Source organism: Schistocerca serialis, chromosome 11 (genome assembly GCF_023864345.2).
Source record: "Schistocerca serialis cubense isolate TAMUIC-IGC-003099 chromosome 11, iqSchSeri2.2, whole genome shotgun sequence".
NCBI lineage: Eukaryota > Metazoa > Arthropoda > Insecta > Orthoptera > Acrididae > Schistocerca > Schistocerca serialis.
In genome coordinates this window covers 161,241,133-161,258,280 of record NC_064648.1, presented here as the reverse complement: position 1 = coordinate 161,258,280, position 17,148 = coordinate 161,241,133, and the positions used below count along the sequence as shown (strand labels likewise).

At 44.2% G+C, this 17,148-nt stretch overlaps 1 protein-coding gene across 1 annotated transcript in view; it reads right to left on the bottom strand.

The window, feature by feature from the left end:
* Positions 1-3,603: 3,603 nt before the first annotated feature.
* Positions 3,604-17,148, bottom strand: part of LOC126427184 (uncharacterized) — a 75,320-nt gene continuing 61,775 nt past the window's right edge. Inside the window, exons 6-7 of the mRNA XM_050089408.1 lie at positions 16,424-16,623; positions 3,604-6,140 (exon numbers count right to left, since the gene is read on the bottom strand). Of these exons, the coding sequence (XP_049945365.1) occupies positions 4,663-6,140; positions 16,424-16,623 (1,678 nt within the window). The 3' untranslated portion in view covers positions 3,604-4,662. The remainder of the gene's footprint in view (positions 6,141-16,423; positions 16,624-17,148) is intronic.

Here is a 17,148-nt window from a genome sequence, read left to right as displayed (position 1 = left end):
GCAACGTTTTTAGTAAACTGCACACTTTGGCATGCGAAGTTCAAAAGTAACGTTTCAAAGAGCAGCCCAGCATGCCACAACCAATGGAAGGCGCGTTCGCCGTCCACTAGAAAGCGTGCCGGCGTCGCGCCTGCCGTGTTGCGTTCAGCCTGCGTCGCTCTGCTGCTCAGTCCTGGGACCGGGTCACCTGTGCTGTGGTTGCCGCTGAACCCGGCTTGTTCTTGTGCCATTATGTTGCTCTATTCCTGGAATAATTTTGGTCTGTCTCGAAAGCTTTCCCTGTCACTGAGAGCACGGTAACCTGTGATTTGGTGTTGTTTTTTGGTCTTTCGGGTTGGGAAATCATCTTGATTTTAGCTTGCTTCTATTTTAGAGAGACTATTTTCAGTTTCATGGCCGCGATGAAGAAACGTCTGATGTGTTTGAGGCAGGTGTCCTGTGAAAGGAGTGATTTATTTTGTTATCTTCCAGTGCGTCCAGTCTCTGAGCTGCTTTCTTTCCATTTCATATTCGTCAATCTTATAAAGTAGCGGATGTTAAGCGGTTGCGTTCGGATTTTCGAGTATTATTTCTTCGTCGGTTTCATCGAATTTTGGATACCGTGGATGACCGTGAATGTTTTTGTAGCACTTTGAGGAACTTTTTTGAGGTCGTCAGTAATGAATGACATTCTCATCTGCTATTAAGGATGGCTGTTAGCAAATGGTGTGCTATGACCTGTTGGAACTTTTTTCCAAAAACTACTGCTATTGTGGGACCTAATTCTTGTGATTACCTCGCGCATCCTTTGGTGGGTTTCTCTTCTTATTAGGTCATTGAAAACGTTCAAGCCAATCGTAGCATATCCATTTGGTTAGTGCCGTATGGTCTACAGAATTTCCCTACTGTTTAATTTTGTTTCTTATGTACGTCAGGAGTCTTCCTCTTTGTTATGTTATTTTCTTCTTAGGGTAGCTTTCTGTATAGCAGGTTGTATTGCTTCCACTTGTATTTGGTAATTACAGTACGTTATAAGGAGTGGTTTGAATAGTTGATTCGTTAGTTTTTGTGTTAAAACTTATCAATCTGAATTTTTCGACTATCCGATTTCGTGAGTTTATGATCGTTTTAAGTTTTTTCCTAGTTTTTGTGGTTCACAGCATAATAAATGTGAGGTATTCCTTAGCTATGCAGTCGCCAAATTCAGTATAGCTTCAGAATCTAGGTAGCTATGTTGTACGTGGTATATGTTCTAAGATAGAAGTGCCATAGTGATTGATAAAAGGCGGCGAGTCATTTCTGAGTCTTGCGTGATTCAAAATGGCTACAACAAGTTTAATATCTTTCTTGTTCAATTTTTCAGCAGATATCGCAGATCTAGTACTGAGTCTCCTGTTCCTTTAGCTGGGCACAATGAGGGTATATAATTAACGAGATCAGTTGGCGGTTCCTCGGCAGGATACATCGTTGTGGTGTTTTATATGAAAGACTCTGAAGCATCTATCTCAGCCTGTACTACGGTCTGGTTTGCGTGACAGATACAGTTATCTAGATTGATTTCTCTACCTGCTCATGGGGTACGTGCTGCGACTATAATACCAACTTCTTTTTCTCTTACTATACCTTTAGGGAGTTTGTTTTTAGAGCAGAAACCCAGTGTGTTGACAATGCAGATAGTGGCAATATCTGTCTTAGGCTTGAATGTGAAGGTTAACTCTTGTTTCCTGGTGTCTCATGCCAGGTTGGGCATTGGCCTCCTTGTCTATCAATATGGCGATATAGACGTGGATCCGTGTTCGCCAAAGAACGTAGTAGGAGCTTTTTAGAAGCTGCTGTTATTATTTCCCTTCTTACAAATATCAGGTTGTGAAGGGCTGTAGTGAGGACTCAGAGTATGTTTTCCGTTTGATTGTTTTCGTGACATTCTTGGACGAAGACCGTGATAGTTTCATCAATGCGCTTAATGTTTTCAGTTTTGTTTGCTGAGACAGGCTGTTTTGGTCTTTCTTTGCGACTCTCATCACTATTAACGTTATCAGTGTTGCAGCTCCTGTATTTTGGTGCTTCTTGTTTCGGGTCTATTTTGCCATAAAAATTCGATGTGCTCAACTCCGTTCTTCACATTTCTCTTTACATCGCAGCTTATTGGAAAGCGTTGCAATATGGACGTAGCTGTTATTGAGGAGGTAGTGTTTAAATAGTCCAACCTTGTGAGGTACACAGTGCATTCTGAAATGGTGAACAAGTAGCTTGTTAGTTGGTTCTTTGTAACTATAGATGACTGGAAGCAACAGCGGGGAATTTTGATTTAGTTTCCCGGTACCTTTAGGTCCCCTTCAGTTTTTTCGTTTGTTGTATCACGATCAAAATTGGTTATCACAAAGGCGAGCGTGAGTCTGTGTGGTTTCTCTTTTGCTTACTGTTTGGCGTGCGATGTGATTTCTGTTACTGTTGCTTCAGATCGGTAAGTAACTCAAACTGTTCTCTCGGGTTTCGATATCTTATGGGTGTGTTGTGATGTTGGTAAATTTTTTCGGATTTTTTTGTGAACGACTTGGTGGCCCAGGCAACTGTTTTAGTGCAGGTTACAACGATTTGGCGGTTTCTTTGCCACCTTCTTAGTTTATAGTTTATTGCAGGGTTTGCTAAAGTGCCATAAGTTGTGTTAGATGTGCTTTAATTCAATCTGCATCCAACCAGTTGTAAACCTTGTTCTTCGTGAGATGTATTTGGATGAGTGTAAAGTTTTTGTAATTGCAGTATCGTGTTTGTGGCGGCAGTTGTTATCTGCGAATGTTGAAATAGTAATTAGTGTGGGCGTTTACGGCGAATTGTAGCTCAGGGAAAACTCCGTGATGTTAGCGAAGTGGCAGTGGTGCTCCGACTCAAATGACTGACTTGGCTGGAATAATTGGATAGCGATAATCTCAGTTTGTTATCCAAATCTGGGAGTAATGTTTTTTGAGTGACCGTGTTCCTGTTGAGTTTGAACTGTGTATTTCGTACAGCCAGTCCAAAGTAATTTCCTGGACTCGGCTGTGAATGTTCCCAGTACTGCGGTCGTAACTCGGGATCTTGCCTGGGGGTAAGTAGGTAGCACGAGGGCCGTTACCTACTGGCTTTCGAGCGATGAGGTTCGATACTTTCCAGCGGGTCGAGGCTCGGCTGGCGACCACTGTGTCGGGCTGACTTTACGCGTGTCCCGGTGGTGCAGGACGCTTGTGTGGGTGGGCCGCTAAGCGCCCCCAGTGCGCCCCGTGTCGGCTCTGGCCACCACCACCTAAAGAGAACGCCGCGGCGCGCTCTCGTGACGTCACGCAGAGCGGGCCAGGGTTGGCTTGGCGCTGCGCTGACAGAATCGAGGCGCACGGCCTGCAAATCTCCGTCAAACGGTTTTACAGAACGTGTTGAGCTGCCGGCGCCCCCCTGCGGCCTGGCGGGCTGCACCCGGCACCTGCCTCCCTCGTGGCGCTGCGGCCTCTGGTTCCACTGCGTCCAGCACGGAAATCGCGGTTAACACTGCGGGTGCCTGCTAAGTGCGAAATTCACGAAAATCACTCCACGTAGTACTATTTATCACAGGATTTTCAGTTGGGCTGGATACTAAATTCACACAGACACTCCTTTACTTTGCTCACTCAGGTTTTATTTGAACAAATGGGAGATCGTCTATTGATTACGAATCACAACAATTTCGGCGTACTGTGCGCTTCTAGTGAAGCTACTATGGCACATGTTTTCCAGGACTCACAGTACTAGCACAAGTTTATCCTTCCACAGTACTGTTTCTGTAAATACGCCTTTAAGTAATGTTCTTCCTTGCCCAAGAGTGGCACGTGGAACATTAACTTTTAACATCTGCCATAGTACCCTTACAAACCTCTAGCTTAACAAATCACCGTCTTGTCTCACAAACCCAATAATGCTAATCTCATATAACTCTGCCATTCGACATTTTGCGTTCACTTCAAGCCACATTGCGCACAACAAGTCATGTGTTACTTTCTTACTACACCTGTTTGAGCCACTCTATGTAATCAAACCACTAATACGCTCAACAAACCCATTTACACTTTCATGCACACGCCACTTCAGTCATTGGCCCTTCTCTTTTGATTTTATAAGTATCTGAATGTCTCTTGTCATGCTACTTGAATTACAAATCATGTAAAAGTGCATCTTTCACACACATATGGAAAATTTCTCTGTTTCAGACATAATATGATATATACTAATATCATACATTATACATTAATAAAATCGACAAACTGCAAAGAGAGATCCTCGACGGAAAACGGAGAAAAAACGTCATACGAACATACGTCCAGAAATGCATCATCGCCACGGTAGATGACACTGACGAAGGGAATTCCTCCGACAACGTGCTGCGTTTTCCTTGTATATAACAGGCCGTGTGATTAACGCAGCCTATTGTATACACGAGGCATTTCCCAACAATTTTAGTGAGTAGTCTCAGTGCATTAGAATAGGTAGACAGAGGCTACCACTCACAAATAAGCACACAGTTATAAATGAAGGAGACGTTAGGAAAGAGAAGTACTGGCTGTACGATATCAGATTTAATGACATTTAATATTGTCATACCAGGTAGAGTCCATTTTATTGCTGGGTTTAATGCAGTGTAGTGTGGAGGCAGTTATTTGCGAAAAATACTGAAGGAGGCTACAGCGAGGATTCTGAAAAGGGAGACTGTTCATTGTTTCTCCTGGCCAGATTCCTCTCGGCTGCCGAACACAGCTCTAGACCTGCAGGGATGTTGGTTGGGTTCCACCAAAGAAGTATCCTGTTCTTCAGTATGGGGAGCGTCGTTCCATTGCAAACGAAACAGACGAAGAGCACTGGTCCTTGCACCATCGTAACTAGATGCATATAGTACACTACCTGCGCTATTCCCTGAGCCTGGTGGAACCCAATTCTAATAATAATTCCTGTTCCACTTAATATAATGGCCTTAACTGACATAAAAAGACATTCCTTCTTTGAGGCAAATTTCTTGTTATCAACAATTTCGAGTCGCCGCATGGAGCACCGATTACGTAGGTACATGTATCCAAGCAGTCCGAGACAAACCAAATTGAATGCCACAGACACTGAAATCCCTGCAAGGACTACCATGCGACTGTAGATCAGGTAATATTTACTCGTCTTTTCCAAAGCAACAGCTGCCACACATACTATACTCCACGGTATAAGCACACACAGCACCTCACGACGGAATAACTGGCTTACTTCAGCAGGTAGTAGCTGGTTAGGAAGCCTGAGATGGCGAACACAAGCATACATGTGGTAGCAGAATGAGTTCAGCCAGAAACAACTGAGAAGTGTGAGGGCGCTGTCTATCAGCACTGCTGTAGGTAAGTCAGGGACGCCTGCCATACGATACACGACCTCAGAACACAGGATCTGGACTATGCACATGATCTGAAAGGACAAGAGTATCTTTCCAGGCAAGTTGCGTAACTGGGGAAGGTACATGTATACTCCGGCAGTCGAAAAACGGAAAATGATATTTATCATTATAAATGAGATTTCTAAAGGCTTCAAGCTGTCGATTTTAAAATCCTTGTATTTCAAGGTGGCGTTGGTTAAACTGTTTTTGTAGTTCAGTGTTTGTTCTGTTAGCTTTTGATCCAGTATACTAGTCCTACTATAGACCCATAGAGATCCCAACGTAGTGTACGTACAATTATGGGAAGTCTTAATGGAGGAAAAGTCGCGACACTTTAGCAACAGAATAGCTCTGGAAACAGAGCAGATTGCTTCTGTAGCGTTCGACTGCAGACATGATTGATCATCAGGACTATCGAAATAGCAGCGAGCATCGTGCACGCACTGTATCACACTGAACGGGACGTCCTGACAAATGCCGTACGAGTTGACAGCCATCCAGGCCAGCAGACAGAGGTTGACGTTTGCCCTCTGCGTGTAGGCCAGGTAGCTGGTGACGGGTATGTGGGGCGACCTCTGCACCACGTCGTCCCACAGCTGCTCGCGGCACTGCTCGCGCTGCTTCACGGCTTCCAGTGGCAGGTCTTCCAGCGGACACGTGGGGTGGTCCAGGGCGTTCACCAACAGCTGCACGCAGTCAGTGTCCACGGAGAGCGTAGCGTGGCTTCTGTCCTCCAGCTGCCACTCCTCGTCTGCAAGAAAACGACAGCAAGTAGGTGGTGGCCGTACACTGCAGGCAGCTGAATCCAAAGTCTTCTCTGGGTGACGAGCCTGGGCGTCGTTTACCCGCATTACCCTGGTTCAGTTACCCAGAACTATGTAAGGCGGCATGTCAACACAAAGTAAGAGTATTAACAAAGACAGGTATCATTGTTACTATGCACGTCTATTTCATCTACAGGGTGCCCAAGAAGTCCCTGCATCGCTCTTGACATACTAAAAATAAGGAAGTAAATAGGTTTTATTGATAGTCCTGCACTGAAGATGTTAAAAAAATAATGTTATCAGAATTATATTTTTGTTTCAGCACTGCAGTCTTTGAGTTCCGAATCCATGGACCAACAGTTATCTTGTAAAGGAGAGATTAGTGGAGGATTCGTGGGTGCATGAACGTCCGCAGATAGGAAAAACTATGTAACGCATGATGAGACCATTTGCCTCAGTCCCCCTCGTAAAGTAGCCATGCCTGATTGAGATAAATGTCCAGTATTTTCAGGCTGTCTCAAAGACAGGCCACGTATTGGAAGCAATAAAAAGTGACAGGAAACGTGTGTCACCCACTCTTAATCAGATGAGCAGTCTCCAATGAAAATCATTTGCAAGAGAGCAGTTCGACTTCAAGCATCTTGTTCAACAATGCACGACCATATTGAAAAAATATGAATACGAAAGGATTTAGGCCCATGTTTGTTACTGAATTATCTGACAATGGTGTGGAGCAACGATTTGTAACCTACCGTACTTTGTTGTGGTGACTTCTGCCGTGTCTCGCTCAAGAGTGTTGTTTACGTATAAATGTGCCATATACCACTGTTTGATCAGGAAAAAATTGTTTTATTGTCTAAGGAAAGTACCCATATTACCAAGAGTTGGAAAGGAACCTACCTCACCTTATGTGGGCCATTGTGTGATCAGAATACCTGATAGGACCACATTCGTTTGAAGCTTACATGAATGGGAACTTCCATTTCTCTGTACAACAGAAGTTTTCAGTATCTCAGCTCCATGACAAGGCAATCACGGATCTTGTGTGGTTGTAGAAGGAAGGAGCTTGACTCTCGTTTTGTTGTTCAGATGTGTGGGTTTCTTAATGAACAACTTATTCTCGGATTGTATTTGGTTCTGCAGCATTTAAAGCCACATTAAGATCGTTACCACGAAATCCCAACATTACCACCTCAACAACCTTTTGAAATCGTCATGACAAACTTTTGATCTTACCACGCAAATAACAGAATATGAAGAATAATAAAGCCGCATGTGGCTCAACGTTGAAAGATTAATGGAAAATTGACACAAGTGTTGAAGAAGTCTTTCTAAGCAGAATTACTAGAACGATCCGCAATAAAGCAAGGGGGACAGCGAGACACATAGATATCTGAGGAAGGTGTGATCGTCCATACACTGATCCGTTGGATACGTATTTTTTTTTATATCTAACTACGTCCATATAGAATATACTCTTTTGACATAACTCCATAGGCGTCCTGTACAAAGAAATAGGATGCAGGCTGAATTCTCGTCTGTGTGATATTTCACTTTCCTCCGTGAACTTAGTGACCCCATCACGCAGCGTAAAAAAAAGTGATGGAGCATATTTGTCACCAGTTTGTTTCGTTAGCACGAGATTGTCGAGAAAAAGCACAACAAAATACATTAACTGACGATTTTGGGAGTTCCTTTACCACAATGAACGATTTACTGTTAATACTCTGTTTGCATACATTCAAAAACACGCAAAAAATGTAATTACTTTGTCTCATTCGTACCTTGTGTAATGATAATGATGCAGCAATAAATGCAATTGGGATATATATGCCTCAGCTGCTGAGTGGATGAATGTGGGATTACAACTCCAGAGATTTGGGATTCAGGCATTGCTCCCGAGATTCCTTCTGTCACTTATCTCTTCTTTCACCTCTGACATTGATTTATGGAAATCGAAAATGAGGAACTGTAGAATTGTTCGGAGACCCAATAATTAACTGTGTCCCACAATTATTAACTGGGTAAGTTAGCTCAGAAGTAGGAAGACGGCGAGTGGCGACAACCTGCAGTAGGACAGCACTGTGGTGACCAAACCAGGCTTCAGCTTGATGACGGCTTTACCTACTGCATTCTGAGAAGTCCTGATGGTCGTTGTCCTCGAGCACTATTCCTGTTCAGAGTACAAATCAAAGGAGAGTGATACTGATATGCTACACGTCATCCAATGTATACCTCATTGGCGTGTTGAGCGCAAATGTATACCCAGTAAGACGAATAAGTTCTGAAAGATTCTTATACACAGGCACAGTCTGTGAAAAGCCGAATGCACGACTTTGTCGTAAACACTCCATTTTCTTTGTTATTCATTCCACTCCCACCACATTATCGTGTGGTGCGCAAGGTTCGGACACTTTGCTGCTTTTTGGGGAGAATGAATAAAATGATAGGTTTCAAAAAAATAAAAGCCATAGCGTCTCTACATAAACACATGTACATTGAAGTTGATGATGGTGCTATGGGGAAGATAAGGCTCTTGCTTCTGGCAAGTCACTGGCAGTCAGTTCCCAATAACTACTACGAGGGTAATACAGTATGATGCAGGTGCCGGCCAGAAAGGGTGTATGTATTCAAGGTGTTGGAGTGGGCTGGGAAGTATGATTGACAAGTTGATGTGGGTAGAGAGAGGTGTGAGGGAGGGATGACAGTGGTCAGGAGGCTGGAAGCGGGATCATCTACATATTGAAGAGGCGTAGACGCTAGGATTATAGCTGGTTGGAGGAGTAAGTGTCTACATACTATTCCGGAACAGGAAGAACCAGCCAGCTGAAGTTCCGCTCGAATAGGATACAGAAGGGTGGCAAGTGGAGGGCGCACCAGAAGCCTAGGTATCCAGAGGATAGGCGAGAAAAATTGCTTTTGTTTCCCACGTTTATGGAACGTTTGCAATTTGTGACAAAGTTTGAGGAATCTCAGAAGAGAGGGCAATCTAATCAGCTGGTAGAGGTTGCGTCTGAGACGGGAAAGATGATACAGAGTGCAAGGTGTTCTAAGACTGTAAGGAATGTTAAATTTTTGAGAGTGCTGAGATACAAGCTATATTGGTGAAAATAACACCGGGGCCACTAAGGCATTTGGAAAGACGAAGGAAGAAACAAGATCAGGGGTTAACGTCCTGTTGGTGAAACAGCTATTAGAGCATAACCCAGAATTGGGAAGAACGGGGAAGCAGGACAACTGGGTCCATCCATAGGAACCGTCGTGTCATTCACCTTACGCTGTGTAGGGACATCACAGAGAAACTAAATTTGGTCGAAAATCAAGTTTGTAGCCACCAGCTTACCACAGCATCGCCTCGTTCAGTGGGTTTTTTCCAAGTACAGAGGATGGCTGGATGATGGAATCCCCACATTGTAGAGTTTGCTGTTTTCTTAATTTGAGTTTGTTGTAGGATGGGGTTCCGTGATTATTCCAAGATATAAGAAAGTGAGAGTCCTCTGCCCATGTCAGCAGAGAGGAATGGAGCAGCAAGTCCACCGCCTTACTGCAAGCGCTTATCTTCCTCCACGTAATTGGGCACTGTCCTTGCATTGTGAGAGAACTGTGACTCGAAGTTATCTGTTGAGTGTACATGACTATAATGGATGCGTTAAGAGCTTAACATCCACTTCCGACACACATGTTGTTGTGTCATGGTTTTAATAAATTTACAAGTACATTAATGAAACAGTCAATGAAAAGAACGCCTTGTTGTTTGGAAAGCGATAAACTTATTTTTAACTCCTCGCGGCTGTGACTGTGGGAGCACGTATTAATTGGGGTTCAAATACGCAGGAGCTGCTGAAAACACTGAGCGGCATTACAGTGCAAGTCTGCAGACGATGAGCACTGAACGTTTACTACAACTGTGCCAAATATGTGTCTGTTGTTGGCCCTCGACTCTCTGTACGTGCATGCTTGGCCTAGGCTTGACTGAGTGACGTTACGCCGACACTGCACTCTGAAGGCAGAAAATTCGTCGCTTCCATGCAGTCGTCATGGAACTGTTGATACCCTCGTAGACAGAACAGAGGCTGGACTCTGGCAGAACTCGTACCAGGCACTGGCACAACTGGAAATACTTGTCGTGTGTGGCGCCTCGAAGCTACAGGAGGCGTGGCTTACTGCTTCTTTCTCATAGGCGGTGGCGATGCTGCTTACGTGTACAGCATCTCTGCGGTGGTCGATTGTCGATTTGCTGCAGGCGAGTATCGTCGACACCACATGTGTCACCCTCAACAGTGTCACAGGCATCAGTGTATCATGATACACTGAGGAGAGGTAATGTAATGTAGAACACTGACACGAGGTCTGGTGATGAGAAACTTTATGCTTCAATTCCTCCTCCCATTACTGGGGAAATACCAGCAATGCAAATTTCTTCCATCACCTGGATTCGAACCAGCTTACTTTTGAAGAGAGTACCACCACACAGTCATGTTTATGTGTGCCATGGTGGAAGTTAGGGAGAGAGAAATGATTGGTGGTATTTATTGTAATAATTCCTTGGGTTTTTAACAAAAGTGTTTTTGATGTAGCAGAGGCTACACCAAGAGGTGAAGTTATCGAGGCAGATGGAGATATGCTGTTGAGTAAGATTTACAGTGACAAAAGAAGCATGGTGTGCCAGGCAAGGAGCTATACAGTAAACATAATTCATTGGGACACCTGGCACTTGCCAGTTTCCTCCCACAGATCTGAATGTGCGACTATTGCGGAATATTTCGCCAGTGGAGGAGTCATCATACCACTTTTCAATTGTAGGCCACATGTCCTGTGGACAGACACCAGTGGTTCCCATTACCTTCTGCATTCTCATGCCTTTGAGCACTGCTGACTCTTCAGGGTTTTAGGAGCAGTGGAAAAAAGTGCCTTGAAGCTCTATCCTCCCATCCATCATTACTGACGATTTTTGTTCTAAATTTAAGCAGTAGCGAGGTTCGAACCTGGGTTCCATGACGTTTTGATTAGTATACAAAGACACTACCCTTAAATCGTAGGGGAGCCGTCGGATGTAAACTAGCGTACAGTATGATATCACACAACTTGACTAGAGCTAGTAGGAAATAACAGTTTTGCTTCTCTCTCTCTCTCTCTCTCTCTCTTTTTTTTTTAAGGAGGTCGAAAGTAATGGAGTCATGAGCAGCCTCTCATAAGAATTTCCTGAAATTGTAAGACGTCGTGGTCTCCTTCATTGCTTCCATATTCCGCCCCCACAATCATATTCTGCACATCAAGGCGCTTCATTCGAGCCCAAACTCGATAAGATAAAGTCAGTATTGTATGAATTCATGTAAACGATATGCAGATAACTAATAAATCGCAAGTGCGCACCGTGGTTGAAATACCCGAGGCTGGCGTACACACACACACATTCCAGACTCGACGGTCACAGGAGCTTCTAGCTCGAGAGAGGCAACTGCACCCCAGGAGGCCGGTCACAAGCTATCTACGTCGGCCAGTGACCGCCTGTAGAGCAGACAGCGTTAGCCCTAGTGAAAGGACGACCCCGTGTTCGGCTTAAAAGCAAATTCCGCTACATTGTGTGGGAGCGGCCAGCCTACGCATTCTTTACACATAGCACGCAGTTTCAGAGATTTTCACAGGGAGACAGCAAACGCCAAACACCGATACTACAGATTTCCGGATTGGTCACCTTAAACAAAACGTCATTCTCCCGTTTTAGAAGAGCAATGCTGACTGGCAGAGGATATTTCTGACGCCTTGAGCTGAAGGAGTAATGGAAGAGATCGAAAGATATACCCCTTCACGTCTGGCGTGCAGAGGGGCTGTTCCGTTGTCGCTCTTGGAGCGAGAACACATAACGAGAGCGTGCGCGCTCGTACGTGTACTCAAAGAACGAGGAACAAGTCTCTCCTCAGTACTTCACTGGGAGAGCACCTCTGTCGAGAGCGAATCGAAGTGCAACTGTGTATTGAGTCCTTGCGATTAAATGTTGTTCACTGTGTTGGCCGCCACACTTATTGTGCGGTGAGAACGGACTGAGTAATAGTTAAACGCCTGCGAGCGAATTTTTGAGTGGCATCGCGGTGGACTGGTTATCTGACCTGTGTACCACGCCAATAGCTAGACTAGGGGCGAATAGGAGTCCTCGACTTCATCAAGGCGTAGGGAGAGTTTGATTGGCGAAGGTCAATCCAGATAGAACGAGAGTTGTCTTATTTGTCGGCAGCGAGCGGCGCAGACAGCAGTCATCGCAGCTACAGCTCTTGCGACCCCCACATTTCCTCCACAACAGTACCCTTCACTGCATATCACACGTGACAGCCTCCACTGTACCTAGCAGCATTCTAACCGATAATTATTCAAGTTGAGTAGGTGCGGCTCTCAGCCATTCTGCCAAGTCAATAACAATCTTAAACTTTGTATAGAAATTTCATTACCGAATCCTATCCTTAAGAGGTAACTTCACATTCTGAAAAGAACCCACAAATAACGTGTTCAATTCATAACTAAAAGTGCTATTGTGATTTCTCAGAATTTTTGCAAAATAAATAATAATTTTCGTTACTTTCATGTATATCTTACACTAACTAGCACTACTCCAGTACCCAAGTATCCCACTAGTTACGTAAGACATTTTGTGAATTTTTGTGTCATTTCCTTACAGTGGACGACTCCGGAAGGTATTTATTGCTGAAAGTTATTCAGGCATTTCTCTTTAGAACTTTAGGAGTGTCTGTCTGACTTCTGTAGTAGTGTGGGGGTGGAAATTGCATCTTGCAGGGGCCAAAGGGTAAAGGGTACATCTCAGATTAATCTGTTGCGCAGGATGACAGAATAGCACCAACCCACACGCTCACAAAATGTGTGGCTTTATAGTCTTGTGTTGTAAATGCTATATTTAATTCGTTTTGTGGCGTTATAGACAGGTATTTTAAACTGGGACCAAGAGATATGGTGGTCGTATTTGTGTGACATTGTATGTACCGAATTGTCGAGCAGTCATTAGATACAGTGAGTATATCTTTAAGATATGAAGCACTGAGTCTGCCTTGTTGAGGTTGTTTGGTAATGTGTGGTTGTTATGGATGAGAGGAGAATGAATCCTTTTTCAATAGATTGTTCAGTTTATGGAAAATGTGGCAGTGTTTTTGTTCATGTGTATCACCAATCCCAGGGTTTCTGATCTGCAGAGTGAGGTGCTGGTATCAGGATGTCTCACAAGCACCCATTGGCAGTACCATCTGATTCTATGTTGTAGCAATTATCTGTGCTTTGTAGAGTGTATAGTGACTGGGACTGTGTTACGAAACTGTAACAATTTTCATTAAAGTATAGTTGTAGCATTGAGATTACATGTGACTGATGAAGATCTCGTTGGAGCTGAGGGAACAGACATGTGGATGGAATGCTATGCTGCTGCTTTGTCTTTATGTTTTATGTGGCGAAACAAGGTTAGGTATAGGTTTTAAGCTGATGTTTTGGTGTGGCTGAAGATAAAGTTGGATTGCTTTTTGGAACAAGTGACTTGGATGTTAAAAGTGGAAGGTGACTGTTGGTGTTGTCGTCATCTGTTGGACGAGAGTAGAAGGCGAGTGAATGTTGTGGAAAAACTGGATGTCTTTCATGTTAGGGATGCGACACAAAAAACTGTTGAGATGATGACGGTGAGCTCGACTGATGGTGTAGAACACTGTGGATCTGAACTCAATATATTTGATGGTGAGGATGCAATGCATGTAGTTGTTGGGATGCAGAATGTAAGTATAGTATCGTGAATAATGCGTTTACATTATATTTATTAGATCATTCGAGTTGAGGCTGTGTAGATGATGCAGTTGTGCAAGGATTGTACATTTGGGCCCAGTTAACATGGGTGGTTTTACGAACTTCCAGTATGCTGCTGTAGTTTGGGTCAGCAACTTCTGGTAATCAGTGAACGAAAAACCGTTCCGAGGTTTTGTTCATTCGATGAGTTATCTGCATGCACTGTAAATGTTCATTGCACGTTTTTGACATCTTCGGAAATGCCATTTTCGACTATGTTATGGTGATTTGAAAATGGGTCTCGGTCCGAAACAAATCATCGAATGAATAAAAAATAAAAATTTGCAACTTGGACTGGTCTTGTTTGTAATTGGGATAGGCCAGGTGGTTCTGCGATACCGGGTCAGATAGTCGTCACACAGGAAGTATTTTTGACATCTGTAGCCTCGGATTTGCGATTTAGTTGATTTTACACAATGGCAGCGACAGCAAATCAGGACTCAGTTCCTGATACGTTGGTCTGTTGTGGGCAAGCATCTAGTTCTGCTGGACAGTGATGCGTTAAACAGCCGACAGTAAAGCACCACGGTTTTAATAGTGGCGAGGGCAACTCTTTCAGACAGGGCCGTTGTAGCAGCCCGCTGGATGTCGCAAGCCATCTCCAACATCGCCACGTGCTCAGAAGAGATTCGCACCCGTTTCTTCTTTCTCTCCCCCTCCCCCTCCCCCCCCCCCTCCCTATCTCGACCGAACTGCCACGCCACGATCTCTCCGATCTCTCTGGATTATCATGACAACATTCCCCTGAAGATATCTTCAATGTCGGGCTTAAAGTTAGCTTCCAGACAAACGGTTAGTTGTCCACAACTCTGTAAGGTCTTGTCGCTGCTCATTCTTTAATATCTTGTCGCCACTCGTGAGGAATTGAAACATCAACTACAGCTCACACGTTTGTTCTCGGTGTCCATAACAGTTTCAGTCATAGTTATAGAGTTGCTGCCGAGTGCAGCTGAGTCTAGAAACAGATGGGGTAAAAGTCTGCCTGTTTAGTAACTTGTTAACAATGCGTATTTCCGTTTATGTGCCACTATTATTCTTATGAGTGTCTGGAGTAAATTATCGGCTGCAGCCGAAATTTTGTAAAGACCGTTCTTCGCAGTATTACAGTCCGTGGTTCTAATATACGCATATTCTTATGATGACTTACTTCTTTATGTGTTGTAACCCTTTTCGACCACCTTAGTTTTTTAATTAGTTGGTTTACTACCAATTAGAACCCTGCAAGTTCGATTGCCTGAAGCGGTCAAGAGTGACAACGGCAGGCATAAATAATTTTTCCGCTGAGGGAGCACAAGCTCACTGTCCCCCCTTCCTCTCATTTAAATGGAGGTACTCCCTACCGAACAAGAAGCTGTCAGAGAGTTACAAAGAAAGAAATGGACGATTACAGCTCGTTTCATGTCTGGTGCACGATAGATAGATGATCGAGTAAGAGATAAAGTCCAGCAACGAGAGTAAAACAATAAATTTAAAGAATATAGTGATTCGAACAAATAGAGTTCTTTAGCAAACAGGTGCGATAGCTGAAAATACAGTGTTTCCTCAGTCCTACTACAGTTCATAGTATTAACACTTGTAAGGATAATATTAGCAGTGTATCTGATACAATTAACTGTTCAGTTACAAATCGAAATATTGTCCGTCAAAGAAAATTAGTAAATACGAACAGTATCATGCCAGGATCATAGATGAGAAATGTAGAACACTACACGTTACAGTATTGACTAAACATTAGCTTGTCTGAAGCCGTTAAGTTGCAGAAACCATTCGCCATTTTTAAAACAAGCCTTAGACTAGGTCTGAAAAAAAAACTACGTGTACAGAAGTTTAGAGCGTTTATAGAAGATAAGAAGGAACACTTTTTTATATGAGGCACGTGTCGCACATGTATGAAGGTCTTATCTGCACTGGCGTTCAGAGACGGAGTTCAAAGTGCTGTGGGATGGGCCCTGTTTTAGAGGTGTTGCGTGCCTCCTACGGGAGGGAGACGAGTTGTTCAGTGTACCAGACACTGGCAGACTCCCCAGGTGAGGTGGTCGCCTGTTAGGCTGAGGATGCAAACATTATTTGTGAGACACCCACTTGTTTCGAGTGTGTTGCACAATCATTAGCAGCCAGATGGCACTTGAGTAACGTCTCCAAAACATCACACAGCCTCTGTACATCGCCGGCATCGAAACCTTCACGGGCCACGAGCAGCTGGGGGTACACCTTTGACCTTTGTGTCACGTAAACTTGTCATAGATCCAGACGGAGAGTTGCCGGGGAATCTGAACACTGACTTTGGAAAGAGCACCAGAGATTACCTTGCGTGGCATGCAAAATCACGCAAGAGCTAAAACTACATATTCAGAAGGATATTTGAATTTCATTCCTCGAACAACTTGAACACTTGTCAGCGCATAACCGTGAAGTGGCCGGGCCCCAGTATTAAACTTACCTACAATCTTTCCGTAGGATGAATCGATGCGCTCAGCTGCATGGTACCAGTAGAAACGATGGAAGGCGTACAGTTCGTCAGCGAGGCTGAACATTTGCGACGCCTCTGGCTGCCGCTCCTTGCACAGCGCAGTGAAGTCGTCGTCAAAGGAGGGGCTCCACGGCTGATAGCGCAGCAGGCGTTCACTCAACAGCGGCCGCCTGTAGCACACAAGCTGCCAGGTTAAAAGTTGAAAACCTAGCATGTATAGTTTATGCAAGAACGTACAAGTATCCAAAAATGTGTGTGAAATCTTACGGGACTTAACTGCTAGGGTCATCAGTCCCTAAGCTTACACACTACTTAACCTAAATTATCCTAAGGACAAACACACACACACCCATGGCCGAGGGAGGACTCGAACCTCCGCCGGGACCAGCCGCACCCCATGACTGCAGCGCCTCACACCGCTCGGCTAATCCCGTGCGGCTAAAAGTATCCAGAACGGATTTCCACTCAGCAGTGCATAAGATACTTCCTGGTAGATGAGTACTGTGTGCCAGACTGGGACACAAACCTGGAACTTTTTCATTCTTTAAAGGATGCATAGAAAGACAGCAAACAAACGCAAACCCATTGGTGCATTTCAGCGCATCGAGATTTCATCTTTAGATTTCAGAGCACTAGAGTGAGATACCGATTGTAACTATTTCTTGCAGATCATCCACTCCGTTCTGTGCTACTAT